This window comes from Balaenoptera ricei, chromosome 5 (assembly GCF_028023285.1).
Source record: "Balaenoptera ricei isolate mBalRic1 chromosome 5, mBalRic1.hap2, whole genome shotgun sequence".
NCBI lineage: Eukaryota > Metazoa > Chordata > Mammalia > Artiodactyla > Balaenopteridae > Balaenoptera > Balaenoptera ricei.
The window spans coordinates 44385716-44405799 of record NC_082643.1 but is presented as its reverse complement, the minus strand read 5'-3'; the positions used below and the strand labels follow the sequence as shown (position 1 = coordinate 44405799).

The window sequence follows — 20084 nt, the reverse complement described above, 5'->3', positions numbered from 1 at the left end:
CAATCCTAACATGAAAATCAGATAATATTACCTACTCATAAAAAAGTAATATAATGTTTTAATTGTAACATGAAAGATAAAAAGAATTTATAAAATGTGTATTTACTATAAAAATAATTTTAAATTACGCTTTTAATTAGAAAATTTCAGGCAGAACTACACTGCCAACAGCAACAAAAATGCCTAGAAATTTCCAAAATGTTTGTGAGGGTAGAATTGTCCTAATGGAGAGAATCCTTGCACTACTGTATACTTTCTGCTGTCTTAGAGATTCTGTCAGAGTTGCATTCTTTCACTTTTTTCCTTTCAATACATGTCGAGATCCTTGCTCACCTTTACAAACAAACATAATTACAAAATTTGTACAGCCTCATTAAGACCCTATATTATTTAATCTCTATGAATGAATTTAAGGCACAAATAATTTTAAAAACTGAAAATCCAGGAAGAACACAGAGCATCGTTTTACTCTGGCAAAGAAATTAGTGTCAATTAAATCTAGTTCCAACCACCACTTATCTGGCCAACTAATTTCTTACCGCTTATTTTAAATTCAATGGCAGATTATATACTCTTACCCTTTTAAAGCTCTAAAGCTTTTCTCATTTAGCAACTAAAGTTCACTATGGGAAAATCACACTTTTAGAAATAGTTTTAGAATTTGTTATACAATTAAATCCATACCTCACCTTGCCCAGTTTATAGTTAGAAATAATTCGCCTCCATGCACCCACGTGATCAGGAAAAAATAAAAGAGGGAGGCAAACCAAGTCCCTTTCAAGCGCAGACCTGTTCTTTGGGATGCAGGCAGCTCGCCGGCAGCAGGCAGTGTACCTGTTGCTCCAGGAGGCAGCACATACGCTGAAGATGACGGGGGAGCTCCTGGTCCGCCGAGCTGGAAGGACGCGCCAGAGGGAGGGGGAGGAGGGAACGAGGCGGTGGGGCTGGAGGTAGGTGGAGAGGCCTGGTGCTGTGCTGTGTACAGCTGAGACTGCCCGGAATAGGACGAAGCGGAAGATATGTACGGGGTGTTAGGGTAAGCGTTTGAAGCAGGGGGCGCAACAGGCTGCTGAGGTCGATACGCTGCTGACCCCCCTGTTCCGAAGGAATACTGCTGGGCTGGCTGAGAAGCTACACCAGGGAGAAGGAGCAGAGACTTTAATTAGTTACACATTTATTCAGACAGCAACAGAAAACCAAAGTTATCTCATTCGATGGAAATTATTTTCAATTCTTCTAATAATAAGCTACAACCAAACATTACCCACTTAAAACAAGTTATGCTTTTGATAGTCTGCATGCCCTAACTATGCCAAAAGTCACTGGATCCAGTCTTTGAACCCTGCCATCTCCAGACTGCTGCTGGCTATGAAAATCTTTGAGTCATGAGACCGGAGAACCAGAAGACTGACCCTCTTCTGAGCCGTCCTGTTCCTGTGAAGACTGCAGTGACACCTACTAGCCATCAGGTGGAGCCATGCAGGAATTACACACCCACAGCAGTCCCCTTCACAGTAAAAGTTAAGGGAGCTTGGTGGCAGCTCAAGACCTCTTCCACCCTAACAACTGTAGGGTGAGCACCATTGTTATGAATCAGATACCTTCTCCAACATCTAGTAAAATCATCAGCTACTCAAATTTTGGGTTTGAGCACAGTTCCAGATTAACAGGCAACTCTGTATGATCCCTGACAAGACAATTATTATATTTCTTACACTGTACAAAGTTGGTTAGTAAGCAATCAGACAGCCAACTAGTGTTTTAATGCAAAGACCTGAACCCAGATACCATTACCTTTTGTGTGACCATGGGCAGAATATGAACCTCTGCAGAGGGAATCCAACAGAACTGTGCTCATTCTACCCTGAAGACAGCACTTTCATGCTGAGCACTGAGTGAAAAGCTGCATCAAATCTGTACTCATGTTAAGTAAGAACACCCACATTATGAGCACAGAACACGCTCGTTGAGATTAGTTCTTGCTAGGTAACATCCTCTTGTTTTATAGTAGTTGTTCAGTCATGTAATTGTCCACTTTGAGATTTGCATTTTTGTTTATTTTAAATTTTAAAATAGAGGTGATGTTTTACTTTGCAAGTGTAAATAGTTTCTTAAAAAAAATGAAAGCCAATAGGGGAAAGGTCATTATTATACATTTGTCAAAATTCACAGAGTGTCTGACACCAAGAGGGAACCTTAAGATAAACTACTCCGGGCGAAAATGGTGAGTCAGTGTAGGCTCACTGACTGTAACAAATGGACCACCGTGGTGCACGATGTCTGTGGTGGGGAGGCTGTGCACGGAGGCAGGAGGTATACCGAGACTTCCTGTACCTTCCACTCAATTTTGCTGTGAGCCTGAAACTGCTCTAAAAAATAGTCTGTTTCCTAAAAAAATTAAATAAATGGAAGACGACAACAAATGTCCCTTGGAACCAATTTTCCAAAAATGGTTTGCATCATCTTGCCTAAAGGAAAAGAATATGTACCAAATAATTTCTAAAATTCTGTTTTTTTATACCAACATCATGGCACAATTGACTCTCTTTAACAGGCTCAGGAATAAGAGCCAACTGTTCTGAATGGACTGACACAGGAGCTGTTTCCTCGCATGCTGATTCAGGATGCCTCCCAGGGAAACCATGCTTCGCTAGAGCAAGGACTCAAGTCCTACACAGAATGGTTCTTTCTTTACTTGTTACCGCTGATTTGATCATGGCTTTGGAGCTTCAAAGTAAACAGTTACTACACGGGATAAAACGAGACATGCTGCCGTGACAAGACTTCAGGGTCACACTACTTACGCTGTGGCTGTGGATAAGGTGGCACCTGGGTGTGCGTATGGCCGGGAGATGTGGGAAGCTGAGCTGCGGCAACATTTGGATTAACATTCCCATGCATTATGAAGCCTGGAGGTGGAGGATTTTCTCCCTAGGAAATGAGAATATGGTAAAAAGGAGGATTACATCTGGAACCAAGAATCTTGCCAGACAGATTTATAATCTTTGAAATGGAATTTAAAAAAGAAAAAAAAGTTGTGTAAAAAAACTGCATTTCGTGCATACTATCTTCTTCAAGACACATTTTCTGAGCAACACATTTTGTGTGATTTAAAGATTAGACAGATCCAAAGCAATAATAACAATGAATGGCAAGAGATGCCAACAGCCTCATAAAATAAGATCTATGATATTTATAGTAAGTCGCTAGGATTTTCCATCTCCACTAAAGTCCATCCACAACTAATGCTTCGGAAATATAAGTATAAATGCCACAGGTGATATTATCTTCTCTACGATGCTAAAAAAAAAGAAGAGGAGGAGGAAGAAGAAGAAAGGAAAAAATATTCAGTGAAATCAGATTTAAACCATTGATAGAACCTTGGTTGATGTTTTTCTAGTTCAATTTAGAACTGCAAAAGAAGAGGAGAGTGATAAGAAAATAAATTAATTGTGCTAAAAACTGCTTCTTGCATCCTAAAAGCACTAAAATGCAATAAGCAGATAGACAGCTGGGGGGAGGGGAACTTAAGGGAGGTGGGTAGAGAATATGTAACTATATATTTAGGTGAGCAGAATTCTGCTCAAAGAGGAATAATGAAGGATATACCTGTGTATCAGAGGGAGAGGCTGCAGGTGGATGGCTGGGAAGGGCGGTAGGAGTTTTGTTACTCCAGGTAGTGACAGTGGGGGCAATTCTAACCTGAATTGAACAAAGAAATACCAATCACAGAACATAAAACATGAAAATGTTAAAAGAAGAAACACAAAACCCAACAGGCATTAATAGCCAGATGCAAAGCAAAAAATAAGAGCAGCAAGATAGCATACGTTAGCCAGGCAATTGCTTTCAAGGTAGCTGGGATTCCAAAAGAAAAAAGCACCTTTCACAACAGAACAGGGGAAGGGAAGCAGTAGAAAAATCAATATGAAAACTAAATCAAAGCAGAAAGAACAATGCTGTTCAAGTGTCAAGAGTAAGTGGGAAAAGGTAAGTTCTGTAAGTAGGGAAGGAAAGAAGACATTCCGGGGGAAAAAAAAAATAAGGTAATTGAGTGAAAAAGTGATTTTTGAAGCACTAATTGTATTCATGCTACTATTAGATCTGTAAACATATTGCTATAAGCTCCCTTTTCCGGATTTCATTAGAGCCACAAAAATTATGTTAGTTCCGTATGAGGCTTAGAATCATACAATCAGAGCATATTAAAGATCATAGAATCTGATCCCCACCCTTTACCACTGAGAAAACCAAGGCCCAGAGAACTGAAGGGGCTGGCTGAAGTCTATACAACTTGTTGTTGATGGAGCTAGGACTGATTCTAGGTCTCCTGATTCCCAGGCCAGTGTCTGCCATGCTACACCATGTTGCTTACCCTGGAGTCCAGAGGTTTTCAAAGACATTTTTTTAAGCCATCAGAATATCTTTTGTCAAGTAAATCTTTGTAGAAGAAACTCTATCATATAAACAATTAATAGCAAAGATGTGCTGGTCGTAGTAGGAGGAGAGCTCCTACTCAGTTGGCTTCCCTTTCAGAAATCCCTTAACTCCTGCCTATAAACATGCCTTTAAAACCACAAGCCACTGTCCTCATTCAACATATCATAAGCCTTAATCAAGAAAATCACTGCATAATTTATGACTGAATTTGTTTTCCTTTTCTTAAAGTATGAGACTGCTAAGTCACAGTATAATAAAAGTCTTTCAAGGTTTTTACATTTTCCCAGAAAGATAGATTAAACCCAAGGACATAAGGAGTAAATATTCTCTTCTCCCAATGCAGAGAACGCCTTACTTCAGTGCCCTGACACAGTGAGGTCAAACTCAAGGTGCTTAGCTTAGGAGTTCCAATCCTGTTAACCACTAACTAGCCATGCTGACAAATTCAAGCTCTATGTCTTAAAACTCTGGTTAGTTGCTAGACTTCTCCACCTCTCAGTTTCCCAGCCATCACCTGATTTGCCCTATCTATGTCATAGACTTTCAAAGTCTAGCAACAAGAGTGGAGAATTTAGTTTTGTTTACCAATATACCCTCAACAGGGAGAATAAAGACAGGCCCTTAAATTCATATTTGTCAAATGAACGAAAAAACAAAACAGAGAGTAGTACAGTCATAATTATATTCAAATGTAATCTATCCTGATTAAATAGCAATCAAAAGCATGACAGACAAAAGAGCATGAATTTTTTTTTCATGGTTTTATGCTTAGTTTTGCTACAAAATGTAAAAATGACCCCATCAATTCTATCAGCAATTTGTTCTATTTTAAAATGGGCAGAGGGACTTCGCTGGTGGCACAGTGGTTGGGAATCTGCCTGCCAGTGCAGGGGACACGGGTTCAAGCCCTGGTCCGGAAGGATCCCGCGTGCCGCGGAGCGGCTGAGCCTGTGCGCCACGGCTGCTGAGCCCCCGTGCCTGCAGCCCCTGCTCCGTGCTGGGAGAGGCCACCACAGCGAGAAGCCCAGGCACCGCAGCGAGGAATGGCCCCCGCTCGCCGCAACTGGAGAGAGCCTGCACGCAGCGGCAAAGACCCAATGCAGCCAAAAAGAAATAAATAAATAAACAAAATTTTTAAATAAATAAATAAATAAAAAAGAGAGACTGCCATCGAGGTGGTTTCATCTCAAAAATAAAATGGGCATTCGTTTGCAAATATATTCTCCCATTCTGAGGGCTAAAAAAAAAAAAAAAAAAAAAAAAAAAAAAAAAAAAAAAAATGGGCAGAGTACCTACTAACTTTGTTATCAATCAAGACCATTTATTACTTACGAAAATATATTTTTTATTTAAGAACATGAAGGTTATCTGCTGGTCTGGAAATATAAGTTTCTACATGAAATAGTAAAAGACAATAAGAGGTCACATTTTATGCCACTAACCATTTGGTAATTTTAATTTAATAAATAAATTAGTTGATTAATAAAAATTATTTAATCATCTTTACATTCCCCATGACCTACAACTTCATATACCTTTGGTCACTCACTTTTCTCTAATATAAAGTTGTCCAAAAAAATGTTTGTATTCTGGATACTCTTTATTGTGCTGATACAGAAGACATAGTAAAACCACACTAATGACTCAGAAAATAATACTTAAAAAGAGACTATTTTCTAAAAACATTTTTAAAAATTGACCAAATTACCCACAAAATTGTTCCCACTACTTTACTTACAGTTTGTTAGATGAATCAAATTGTAAAAATTTCAAGAACAGATGTACATGTGTAATTTAAGCTTGAGTGATGGAGAAATAAGAAGAAATCTCCCCAGAGAGCTTAAATTAATTTTATGTAGTTTGTAAATTATTTGACTAGATTAAAGGGATAATTTTTAAAAACATCATAAATGCTACTTTCAAGAACAGAAAAACTATAACCATTAAAATAATACATTGTCCAGTTTTATCACTGGTCTCTTACTCAAGACACTAAAACCACCAATTTGAAATACATAAATGTTCCTCCTTTAATCTGGACCATATCACTCACATGGGGATAATATTGTTGAGCTGGAACTCTTGGCATCTGTGTGTGGCCAGCAACTGGTCCAGGCCTGCCCTTGGGCAGCTGCTGCCTCTCATAAGGAACTTTAGGTGACTCCTGTTGTCCTGGTGCTGGATCTCCTTGTGCTCTACAAAGTCTGTCACGAAGCTGCACAATATTTGGCTATAAGAAGCAGTGGAAGAAAGCAAAGCCAATTGTTCAGGGTTCACCCAACTATATATGACAGCATGTTGATCTTCTTAAAGTAAGCTTGATCATTCATATGATTTTTGTTCATATGCTGTGTATTATGCAATAAACCCCGGCACATTAGGGTCTGACATCATGGTTTCTAATACTCAAGACTGACACCGAAGGTCCATTATATACAGTGTAACTTGTAAGTTCACAGAGGCAGGGATTTGAATCATGCCTACCACATGGTAGTATGCAAGATCAATGTCACTTATCATCACTGCTCTTTTGTTGTTTCTCTTGCAGTTGAGTAATGCTCACAAATCACAAAAGCAGCTGAAAAAATACAACTTTGTTTCTCTGCAGGGAAAAAAGGCTCCAAAAGAGAATCAACTGCTAAAGACGGTGATGGAAGAAAATGGTGATCTATGAAAGACATGAAAATTAATAAAAAAAGAGATGCTTGAAATAAATTAAAAGAGTAAGATGTCAAACTCAGGGTAGCTCACACAGATCTATAATTATATAGATCAATAGTAAGTATGAGTTTACCATATACATGTTCTAGTTATTAACAAACAACAAAAAAGCAATGTGTTAAAATGTTTCAGCAAGAATTCATTTAATATCTATAAAAATTATACATTTCTATAAATTCATTAAATGTTTAAACACATCATTTAAATTTTGTAGGTATACTTAGGTAAACCTGCCTTTTATGGAGGGGAACTATATACTATAATGATATTACAAAGTCTCAGGAAATATTCCCCAGAAAATACTAAGGGTATACTGAGATATATAGGAGGAAGTAACATCAAAATTACAAGTTTTGCATAAAGAATGTTCTTTAAAAGTCCAAAGAAAAGCATGAAGAATAACGTATAGAAAATGTATGTGATTATAAACAGTATTAAAAATAAAGAGTTTAATTCTCACGCTAGAAGGTCTAAAGGTCTTAGAGTAAGTTAGTCTTAAGATAAAGGGTCTTATACGTCAATATAATAAGAAGACCTTATTAAGTAAAAAATCCTATAAAACTATTATACCAAAGTCATTATAAAGATAAAGACTTTGTTTCTATTCTACTTCATATTCTCATGAACAATTTAGAAAGATGTGAGCTGGATCCTACATGTAAGTGTACACAAAACCAACTAGAGAGTCATACCTCCACAGTCCTGGAACACAGATATAAGTATTTTTACTCAATCAAATTTAGTGACAATTCCCTAGAACAGACAAAATACTGAAAACAATTAACTAAAAAATTTCGTCAAAAAGAGAATAAAGTTTAGAACAAAAAGTATAGAAATAAGAAAAGGCTCCGAATTAAGCTCTAGCAGATACACAATGCAGATAGAAATATCCTACTTGTGGAAAATCTTCCTCACTCCCCATCCCAGCTTCCACCCATGCTGCATTATCGGGTTTAGATTTCCCTCCTCTGTGCTCCCACTACCTCTATCATTGTCCTTATCACTTTGGAATCCCATGTATACTTCTGTTGTCATTTTGAGTTTGGAAACTCCCTCAGGGAAAGGATCTTGGCAATCCTATTCATCACTACATATTCAGTCACTTATTGAATTGAAACAAATATCATGAAAAAGCCCAAGTTTTATTGCACACCAAATAAGGACACTAAATTAGGAATGTGATATAGTTCTCTCTGTCTTGAATACTTTAAAAATATACTCACCCACAGACAGCATCGGACTGAAACGGCATATAAAATGAATGACTTTGTTAACACCTGGGGTGTCATTTGTGAGAATTTTAAAATCACGACCCCAATTTGTTTAAGTAGTAACATTTATATTTTTGAAGATACCTACATAGAGTCTTGTGCACAGAATCAGCATTTGGCTTAGGAAACAAAAAGCTGCCCCTTTTCCTACTTATTTTCCTCAAATACTAAGCCCTTCAGTACAAAGGGACAAGCATTCTATCTCTCTGACACAGCCTGGGTACACCTGAAATTACACTTGAAGACGTGTCAATAATATTCACCTATTAGGTGACAGAACTTCAACTGCTCCAAATCATTCCACCTACTAGTACATTTATGTTTCATACTGAGTGCTATCTACTGAACTCACCTTACTCACACATTCAAAGAAGAAAAATGGCCAGTTGTAATTACCTGGTTGGTGCTATCAGGAAGAAAAGCCAGGGCTGCAGCAATACTGCCCTGGGCTGCCAACAAACTGGCATACTGACTCATCTTCTCAGCCAAAAGGACTCCTACAGTGTTAGTGTCCATGGCTTGGGTGAGTTGTACAGCTTTTCGCAGGATGACAACTTTCTCAATCAGATCCTAAGTGAGAAAAAGAAAGGAGAGTGAAGGAGAAACAGACAATGATAACAAGATGTGTACTGAGAGGAAGCAGGAAAAGATAAGGAGTTACTAAGATTTCCAAAGCCTACCAAAAGTACGGTACCTATTATCACCAATATTAAGAAGGTCTGCAAGAGTTGACCACCATTTAGGTAACTGAAAAAGCGAGGAGGAAGGTCTCCTACTCATGGTTAAGGCATAGGTTACCATCTTCTCCCAAACATCCTTAAACTGCCAGAGACTTGTCTCCTGAGCTAAAACAGGCAAATATCCAAAGTGAAAGTGACAGGCTGATGTCTGAAGGCAGAAACTGGGTTCCAGCATGTATAAGAGGGAATATTATACTATTATACTATGTATACTATAAAAATAGTACTACTAAGCCTCCAAACAGGCTTAATATTTCAACCCGAAGTTTCTCATAATGCTCTTCAATACCTATTCTTTCAACACTAGAGAGCTACGCTTCAGGTATAAAGTACAAGTACCATCTGCCCTTCATAAGTACACCAATCCAGAAGTGTGAAAACAAGTGTGTTTTCTCTCAGAAGCACTTAGAAGGAAAAACCTTGATTCCTACAAGACTTTCGGTTTCAATAGTGATCTTTAAAGCAACAACCATACTGAGAAAATCTCTCTGCAGAGACAAAAAGAAATATTAGACTGAAATTTCTTGAGACTCTGCTGACTAAATGCTTAGGAATAAAAAAATCTAAATATATAGTTACTCAGCGCCAGAGAATAGCCCCCACGTTTTTCACTTCCTCTCTTGCCCATGTATTAGTGCTACATGGGATTCCATTTACCTCTTACTTTCATTTTCCCCGAACCATGAAGACTGCCCACTGGTACTGGGGATCCCTCCCATTCCTTACCCCGCACCGTTTCTTTGCCCAAGGCAGACAGGATCACTGAAGGCAGAGAAGGGAGCAGGAGGACGAGAGGTAAACTTTACAGCTGTTTTCAGGCTCTTGCCACCTACTTCCCTCAGTAACTACCACAGCACAGCTTGGTTCTCACAAACAGTTGCACTCCCATTTTACCATCCCATCATCTCAAACTCTGCCTCTCCAAACATAGCAATAAATACACATAATTATCCAGCAAAAGAGCTTCTAAAACATAATTAAGTAGGGTGAAAGCAATGAACTTCTGGAACAAATCAATCTCTAGAATATAAATAGGGTGAAAGACAGTACTAGAAAGGAAGCACCTTTTGTTTCAAAGATACTAACCTGAAGGGACAAAGGATTGCTTCCATCTTGAGCTTTAGTCCAACATGCAACTAGTTTCTCTACATTCCCTGCACAAATATAGCAGAGACATGCCTGAGTCTGCAGGAGGCTATCACCTTCACTTTCAAGCCTGGTTCCCAAAAGATCTATAGATCAACAGGAAAACAAATAAGATTATACACAAGGCAATCTGTGTATGACGTCATGAGCAGCCCAATAATATTTTCAGAGGTATGGATCAAACTTCATAACCAATGAGTAGCAGGCAGAAATAAAATCACTGTCATGTAAATGTTCAGTAAATATTTATTTGTTAAATGAGTGGGAAATGAGTGACAAATTTTATATAATAAACAATTTCACAAGATTCTATACCTAGCTATAGAATGGATTTATATTTATTATGTTAGAAAAAATTAAAAGTGGGAAAAATATTTGAACAGAAAAATCCTAATGAACATTTAACTGCATTTCATCATGTCAGGTGCTTTTGTAAGCAGTGGACTAAAATATGGCACATTTGGAATAAACATCAATGATAGCTAGACTACTCTACATTATTTATGATAGAAAGTTAGTATCTCCTAAGTTTTACATTCTCATAATACTTTCAAGGTTGTTCATTTTTATACTAGCAGCCTAAAGCTTCTGTTCTTGTACGTAATGAATACTATTCCTTAGTCATCAGTTCAGTCATGGCCTTTAATGGTAATTTCTACTCAAATAATTATAATTATTAATTTTATCAAGCTAACATTTATTAAGTGAGAGCTGATTATGTGCCATTTTACATATGAATAGACTAAGACTTAGAAATTAATTTTTCCTAGGTCATATAGCTAGTTAGTGGCAGAAGCAAGAGTCTCAGTTTGGTCTGTCTGAAACCAAAATCATTAAATAATATTATTTTAAAAAATGACTAGTAGGTATGGAGAAGCAATGTAGTTAATAATAACAGAAAAGCATTCAAATGAGAACTTTGTTTTCTTATCTGTTATTAGTAGGTTTACAAAAATTTCTAAATAAAATCTGCCATTAATTTTATTTACAATATACCACGCCATATACGTAATATAAATATAAAGCTCATTTTCTTACCACAAAGGGCAGAAAATTCATCTGGTTTAGCATAAGTCAATACTGCAGCTAAAGCCTCTCTCCAATTTTTAAGATCACAAGACTCGACAATCTCTTTCCAGTTCTTCATCACTACTGCAGTAATTAGCTTAGGAAAGGAAAACAAAAGGAGAATTAAAAGCTTTTGGTATATTGATAAAAATTAACTCTGGCTAATCAATCTTTCAAAACTACTACTCACAGTATTTCATGAAAAATAAAGTAGCAGCAAAGCGAAGTATATCCTTAAACCAACTGACATAAAAGATATTTTCCTCAACAACAACAAAATCACACTAACATGTTTTATAAAATGCTGAGAAGCAGAACTATAGGGTGTTACCAAAACGTTTAACAGGAGGACATGACTTAGTCTGATGGATCAGTAAAAGCTTTCTGAGCGTACAGACATTTAAGATATGAAGTCAGAATTAATTTCATCGAGAAGGAAAAAAACACTGCCCACCAACGGAACACTAGGGGCAAAGTCCTGGGAGAGAAAGGCACATGGAGTGTGTGAGGAATGGAAAGGCAGCCAGTGTGGCTAAAAGATAACAGGGGAGTGACACAAGACAAGGCTGGGGACACTGACAGCAACCAAAGCTGCTGGGGCTGAACACTGGGACAACTTTCATGGAAAGAAATTTAATATCATCAAGCAGGGGCTTAAAAACGTACAGACCCTCTGCACCAGAAATTCCGTTCCTAGGACTACAGCCTCATTAAACAATTAGAAATTCACACAAATCTTTAGGCACAACAAGGATGTTTACTGCTATCTTAACTACATTAGGAAAATATTAGAAACTACCTAAACATCCCCAAATAAGGGAAATAATAAATCCCTACTATAGAATATTATAGAGCAATTTAAAAATTTTTGTAAGAATCTTTAAATGATACGGGAAAATGATTACAATGTAAGTGACAATATTTACACGTAAAACCCCACACATATATACCTGTATAATTGATTCTGTTTTTAAAAATTCTACAAATACATAGAAAGAGATACAAAAGGATATGTACCAATCTGATGGAAGAATTAGGGGGTATTAAAATTATTATCTTTAACATTTTCTATGTTCTAACTTTTCTACAATAAAAATATCAAAAGTGCTTTTCATTTAAAAAATTATATATGTAAACAACAACAACTGGGATAATCATGCCAAGCTATCAACAATAACTATTTCTGGGTCAAGGAATTATGGGTGGGTTTTTTTGTTCTTTACTGTTTTCTGAATCTCAATTATCTATAATAAGAGTGCTTTGCTTTTATAAACAAATGCTACTGTTTGTTTATTTCTAAAATAACATACCCTGGTGATTTTGCTTTGGGATTTTGCGAAGTACTTTTTCTGGGTTCGAGCCAAGAGTTCTTGTCCACCTGCTATGGCCAATATAATGGCATCAGCCATGCGGTTATCATGTAAACAAAGGTCAACAGCACTCTCAAAGTTACCCGTCAGCAAAGCCTGAGTAATTAAACCATCAATATCTGCAATAAAGAAATAACACACCCAAGTTAAATAAAGTTTTTTGTTACAAGAAAAAAACACTACACCTATAAAGTTTTACATACACACACAATGGAGAACACAATGCTGATTTCTGAATATTACTGGTGGATTAATTTCTAACACAAACTGTTGATATCTATGGAAATATACTGAGATACATATAAGTAAAATCAGGTAAAATAACATATCTTCCAGATTGCCTAAAATGTAATAATAAAGATCATTTACAGTTTCTATCACATAGGTTTCAGATCATACCATCATTTTTAAGGTAGTGATTACATGTACTAAATGATAACTGAGTTCTTTTCAACCCTCTACCACCTGTGACAAAACGTTTCTAACTTAAACTCAGGGACTATTTGCTTTCAAATGGTTAAAAAAAATTAGAAATCAAAACAAACAGAGTCTTACCCCCACTGATGGAGATGTTAAATGTTCCTCCAGCTGATGGTAGAAATTCAGATTCTTGCTTTTCCTCTTTAATGCGCTAAGGAGATGAAAACGGCAGCAATTTAGCCAGATGAAACTGGAATAATTTACCAGCAAAACAAAATTTAAATATGATTATTCACTGACTAGATGACATGCCAAGTTATTCCAGAAAATTTCTCAGATCCAGGTTTAAACTAAGATCTATGACTTCCTTAAGTATTAGCTCTCATTATACAATCATAAATAAAATCCAAAGTCCTCAGAAATAATGTTAAACAAACTTAAGTGTACATATCCATATTGGGAGCTCAGAAGATACTGAAGCTGAAGAATTTTTGTTTTCTTGGATACCTCAACTAACAGTAGCTTGAAACACAAAAAATGTTTTATTTATTTATTTTAAAATATTTATTTATTTATTTGGCTGCACCAGGTCTTAGCTGAGGCTCACAGGATCTTCTTCACTATTGCGTGCGGGATCTTTAGTTGAGGCATGCAAACTCTTAGTTGCAGCATGTGGGATCTAGTTCCCTGACCAGGGATTGAACCGAGGCCCCCTGCATTGGGAGCACAGGGTCTTAGCCACTGGACCACCAGGGAAGTCCCACAAAATGTTTTAAATTATAATATATTTAGATCTATTTTTTTTTTTACATTTTTCTAATTTAGATCTTAAAACAACCTTGCTTCAACACATCTAAAAATTCTGTCTAATAGGTATAGTTATAAGAGTCTTTCGGTTTTAACTGACTCAGTCGTGAAAAAAGAAAACCACCTGGCGTCCTTATATAAATGCAATATAAACAGATTATTTATAAATATACTGAAATTCAATTAGAGATTTTGTGTTCTCTTAAATTAGTCATACCTGGAACAGCAGGTTGGTCTGGTAAAAATATATACAGTTCTGTTATAAATTTCTGAAACTACTTGTAAGACTGAGTAAAAATAAATTCAATATTTTCTTTCTTTAGAAGAAAAGAGATATAATGGAGGCATACTGCTGGCAAATACTTTAAATGTTTTCTCTTCTATGCATAAAAATTCAAAAGAAGACAAAAAATAAAATGTATCAGAGATTATAGAGAAATTCAAAGAAAAAAACGTATCTGTCTTACATGAGATAAAATATCTATCTTCTGTGCTCATGTTACCTACACATCTGAATGTTAGTGCCTAGAATTCAAAGTCAGGAGCATTTTTGAATCGGATAATTTTAGTGTAGAGCACGGCACAGCATCATCTGTAAATAACACTTAATTAGTTAATACTGACTATTACAGGAGAATAACTATAACCTTAATTCTCTCTCCAACAAAAGAGAAGCATTTTAGAATTTAAAAACTGAAATTAAAAAATTGTAAAACTTGTTATTCATACTGAGGAATAAATCAGATACTGATCTGATTATATTCACTAACAAACTTACCAAAAAAATCTTTTAACAATTTTTCAAATTTGCTTTCAAAAAGCAACTAATAAACTTTTATATATGGACTTCTGAAATATACATAAAGTGAAAAAATGCACAACTTATTATGTGCTGGGTTATCTTTAGTGTGTAAGCTACTGTTTTATTTTACATAATAATAGCATCATCAAGATAAAGGGGAAGATATTACCACCTTAAACAATATTTTTTCAAATATTCTGAAAGCACACATTGATGACTACTGTTTTGTTAAATATATATTTACCTATTATTTCACGAGTGTATTTACAAATGGCCCTCTCTTTGATAATACAGTTAGTCCAGTTGTATATAAATGAAAGTACGTTTCTTTAATGTATCCTACAATTCTATGTATTCCCAAAATTAGTTCAAATTTTCAGCAAGATTTTACCCATATCCTGTATTCCTGAGTTAAATAAGTGCTAGAAGATCCACTTCTAAGGAAAGTATTTTTAATAATCATCTTGTAATAATCTGTTTACTGAGGAATTATAACTTAGTAAAAGGTTGTAAGAAACTTTATATAATCAGAATATCCCCATATCACAAAGAACAATGAAAAAGTCAAATATGAGATGAGAAACAAGAACTTGTTGATTAATTTTCTAAGATGAAATATAATTAGAAAGCAAGAAAAGTAAATTATAGAATTACTTATTAGTGGTTTAAAAAAACCCAGAAAATTAAAAGGAAAAAAATTAATGATACAACTCTGTGTTCAAGGACTCTTTTTACCTAGTTATAAAAACTGTCACTACAACTCAGGATGCATTTATAGTGAATCAGGACGATCAGATTATTTAGGGAAATATTCTTTACTTGGACTCAAAGTTCAAGATTAATTCAGAAGCTTATGCCACTGATAGTGAGTTGTAAGTACTAATGTGTCAAGAAAAAACATTAACTTTACATGCAATGCACTGTGGATTTCTGAAAAAAGTATCTTTTCAATTTGGCATCCTGCTATGCATCTGACCAAACTAAGTCAATCTCACATCAGCTGTTAATTTTAAACCGTATAATCCAGAAGCTAGGTCAGAGAACTAAAAATTTTAGAGATGATACTTCTATCAAATTAGTAAACAGACTTCTACCTTAAACATCTCTAAGAAAACTCCAGCTTTATTTTGGAACAAGTAGTCAAGAAAATTTTCCATATTTCAATGTGAGATGAACAAATATCACATATTTTCCCAATGTACTTAAAAATGAGAAAAATAAGTACCTCTCCCAAGAGCTGCTCTTCAGCAGCAGGGCTCTCCTCCCCATCACTCTGTGCTACTTGGTCAGAGTCTTTAAGAGCCTTTGGTACACAAAACAATGACAGAGGAAATTGAAGAATGTAGCATTAAAAGGTTATTAGTGAACAAGGAAGACAAAAGACCCAACCAACAACATTCAGAGCTAGTTTAATCATAAGACGCAACACTAAGTAAATTTATCTGAGGAACATCATTAGAGGAAAAGCAGAGAGCCATTACTGCTAAGACCTAACACTTCTTTCCTGCCAAACGTCCCTCAGCAACAAAGAGCTTAACCTTAAGTATCTGAGCAGTCACTGATTTCATTTTACCTCTGTTGTGAAATTCAAACATAGGAATTTCTACTAGCTATAACTAGCTCTACTAGCTATAACTTATGCTATTTTAAAATGAGAATTATTCATGTATTAAAATGCCTACAATAAGCATTTGTTTTTAAACTGTAAAGCAATAAAACAAATTTCCTAAATTATATTTTCTTCTTTATGACCTAAACCAAAATTTTAGAAGGTAGCTATTTTTAAGGCATTCTCTTACCACATCAGGTCCATCCACTTTGTTCAAGGCCGAAGCAATCTGAAATAAAGGCAACAACTCAGCTACCAAATGGAATTCTATTTCAAGGCATATAGCAAATGTTCACCTCTTACTCCATTCTCATTGGCAAAAATCCAAAATCAGGGGTAGCATGTTTAAGAAAATAATAAAATTTTTGCAGAACTGATTCTCAATGGTGCTAGTTTCAGTTACATGGGTCTATTTTATTGCTCACACGTCATCTTACTCTGCTATTCAAATTGTAAAACTAACCTCAAAACAAGCATGTTTTCTTCTTCTTTGTTTTAAATAAAATAACTATAATTTAAAAAAATATTTCTTCAGAGACTCACTATGGAAAGAACTGCCTCTAGAAGTATTTTGACAATCAAATTTTATTTCCTCATTTTTTGCTATCAGGTGTGCAGTAAAACTTTCATATTAATCTCTTGCAAACCAAGTTATAGCATCAAGAAGTTTAGACTAATAATAAAGTTAAGTATAAAAAATCTAAAGGAGCGAGCAAAGACACACGACCAGTAAGCAGCGGAGCTGTGATGTGAGCCCAGGTCTATCTGGCATCAAAGGGGCACTAATCTTCACTGTGCTCGGCACTGACTGGCCACAGTGCACAGTATCCAACCTGTTCCGCATATGCGGGAACTCTGCAATGCTATAAAAAACTTCTGTCGTTTTCAAAGGATGACAAAGGGTTAATACAAATTATACAAAGAATCCTAAATATATCCTTCAAGGTTTCCAAAGTCAGAGTGTTTTAATTGCTGTTTATGTCAACATTGTGGAATAATTATTAAGCCCCTCTGAGAAGAAAACTATAAAACTGGAATATAACCTCCTTTTTTAAAAAGTAATCTTTTTTTTTTTTTTACATTAAAATGTTAAGCAAATCACTTGGGCTTTTTGTTTATTCAGGTTTAGTACAATAAAACACCCTTGTTCCAAAATATTTACTAGTTACTTGTGAGCTGGACCAACTTAATAAACAGTTTGGGAATTGTGGGCTGAAGGCATAAACAGCTGGGGTGCAAAACAGTACCCTCTTTTTCATCACTTAAGCTGTAGTGAATGCAGGGTGATCTCTTAACAGTTTCCCTCTCTCTTTCCTCCAGGGCCGCTGGCTACACCTCCTCTTAAAAAACTAAGTGTCATTCCCAGTGTTTGAGGTTCACAGCCTCTTTTCTTTCAAGGCCCAATTCTCCCTGACACAGCTCTTTAAATCGAGTTTGAATTAAAGGTGGTTCTAGCAGCTTCTAAATTCAGGTACAATGAGGAGTTTCACCTTTAACAACGTGTATGCAAAACTTTGGCAACCAAGCATAAATTCTTATTAAATGTTTACTGAATGATTTGAAACAATCTGTGTAGAACTTTTTAAAAAATAAAAACACCTATGCTACATAAAAATTTTATTTGTGTAAGCACAGCCTTTAAACTTTTCCAAAAGTTTACCTTCTTTCCTAGGTCTTCTTTTCTATATCCTAGAAGTTCAAGGTATTTTCCACGAGAATCATCCTCAAAGTTTACCTTTAAAAAAAGACATATTCTTGAAACAAAGAATTGCATTTAAAGGCGTAATTTTTAATTAACTGCTCAAATTCCAAGCAGAATTATTAAAATTACCTAAAGTTTACTGTATCGACCAGAAGGTTGTTTGTAAGAGAATCCAAAGAAGTTTTTTTAAAACAGTTATTTTTTAAAATAGTAAGCCTACTAGTAATTAATTACCCAGGTTGAATAAAACTTACTTTTAAACTAATTTTTGTAAAAACAAAGTCATGTCCAAAGGTTACATGAATGCAAAACTCACATTATGTGAAACATGGGATGTCCTAAAACTCTTTCTTAAAACTAATACTCACAAAATATAAAAATAAATTTAACCTTATTGCATTCAAGATTTCTTTTCTTTGGAAAACTCAGAATTGAGAAATAGATATTCCCGTGGAGACAAAATGACAAACCGGAAAATTCTATTTATTATTCTACTGTCGTAAATGCAACTCAGTAAAAGGAATGAGAAATGCCTCCAACCTCTCTCCCCTATACCTATTCCCTCTTTCCCCATTTTCCTTAATTGGACCTACTACAAAAATTAAATATTCTGTGTTTTTATTATACTAAGCTCTATGTTCTAATTTTAAAATAGGTCTGCTGAATGTTATGTCTCTCTCACTTAAAAATAGCTATTATATTATTTTTTACTTATTAAAAAAGTATTTCATATTAGGCTTTTCAAAGCAGAGAAGGAAGAACTCTTGACATAAAGTGTCAGGTCATGTACTCTCCATATGGTTTAATTTCATCAGGAGATCCCCAAATCACATTCTCTCCATTGTTTCTTCAACAGGAAGACAGATTTAGAATATGATGGAAACAGCTGAATTTGCAGATAATGAAATGAAATTGCTTAACAGCAACTTTACCTTCAAAAAGGACCACACATTTTTTTCAAACTCAGTCTGAGACGCATCAATCTTCTTCTGACAATAACTGACAAATCCTTGTGACTGCACGACCTGCTGAAGTTGGTCTGACCGGCTAAGGAACTCCTCTTCTGTTACGACCTGACTGATGCAGACGTGGTGTTGCTGCAGCTGCTGCTCAGCTCCCTGCTGAGGCTGTGTTCTGACATTCGCAAAGGTAACCAGTTTGCCTCCAAACTAGAACAGAACAAGTAAACAAAATCAGTTCCAACGACAAGGATGTGGCCCTCAAACGTACTGACTGTAAACCGGCTAAAGGAAAAGAACTCTGGCCTAAATACATCTCGCTCTGGATGCAATTTGGTGATACACTCCCCTACTCCACAATCTGACCCCAGCCTTCAATTATTATTCCTCTTCACACTACCCACCTTCTACATAAAAGGCCCCAGTTGCTGTGCCCCACAATTTCTCACCTACTTGCTTTTGCTAACTCCCACATACTAAATGCTACTCCTCTTCAAAGCCTGGGCAAATGTCACCTCTGCCATCCCAGATGCCCTCAGTATATTATATATCTCTCTCTCTTTTGATTCAACTATTAGCTGTACGTATTTGCCTCCCTTTCTACTCTAGGCTCTAAGTTTTAAAAGGTGGTGGATTATGCCGCTACAAAATACGCCATTTGACGTAAGGATTATTTTGAGTTGAAGAATACTGAAAAACAACAGGAGCAAGAAAGGCACCCTGACCTCCTCTTTTCTTTCTGAAAGCAGGAGATGAAACTCACATGTTGAGAGCTGCTCTCCCTACACCAGGAGGAAAGATACATTCTTATCACCAGATATGGGAGTCCAGGATGGGAGAACTCTATACAAACAGACCTTGTTAAATAAAAATTATCTCCATCAGTCTCTACATATTTTAGTTACTGTTCCACAACTGCCATTCTTTGTTCAACCTAGCATATAAGCACTTAGGTTTTGCCACTCATTCGGATCTTCATTTCTCTATGGGGGGGCTCCCATGTACACGTTTGCTGTCATTCTCCTATTA

General features: G+C 35.9%; 1 protein-coding gene across 12 annotated transcripts in view; it reads right to left on the bottom strand.

Moving 5' to 3' along the window:
* The window catches only part of SEC31A (SEC31 homolog A, COPII coat complex component), a 63779-nt gene that overhangs the window by 17520 nt on the left and 26175 nt on the right, over window positions 1-20084 (bottom strand). For 5 of the 12 annotated variants that reach the window (XM_059922744.1, XM_059922749.1, XM_059922746.1 and 2 more), the window contains exons 11-22: window positions 19029-19265; window positions 18055-18129; window positions 16585-16623; window positions 16011-16088; window positions 13312-13387; window positions 12697-12875; window positions 11357-11483; window positions 10259-10404; window positions 8829-9002; window positions 6494-6670; window positions 2805-2931; window positions 790-1131 (exon numbers count right to left, since the gene is read on the bottom strand). In XM_059922744.1, coding sequence (XP_059778727.1) covers window positions 790-1131; window positions 2805-2931; window positions 6494-6670; window positions 8829-9002; window positions 10259-10404; window positions 11357-11483; window positions 12697-12875; window positions 13312-13387; window positions 16011-16088; window positions 16585-16623; window positions 18055-18129; window positions 19029-19265 — 1777 coding nt within the window. The remainder of the gene's footprint in view (window positions 1-789; window positions 1132-2804; window positions 2932-6493; window positions 6671-8828; window positions 9003-10258; window positions 10405-11356; window positions 11484-12696; window positions 12876-13311; window positions 13388-16010; window positions 16089-16584; window positions 16624-18054; window positions 18130-19028; window positions 19266-20084) is intronic. The other 7 variants (XM_059922750.1, XM_059922752.1, XM_059922751.1 and 4 more) reach the window with 5 other exon arrangements.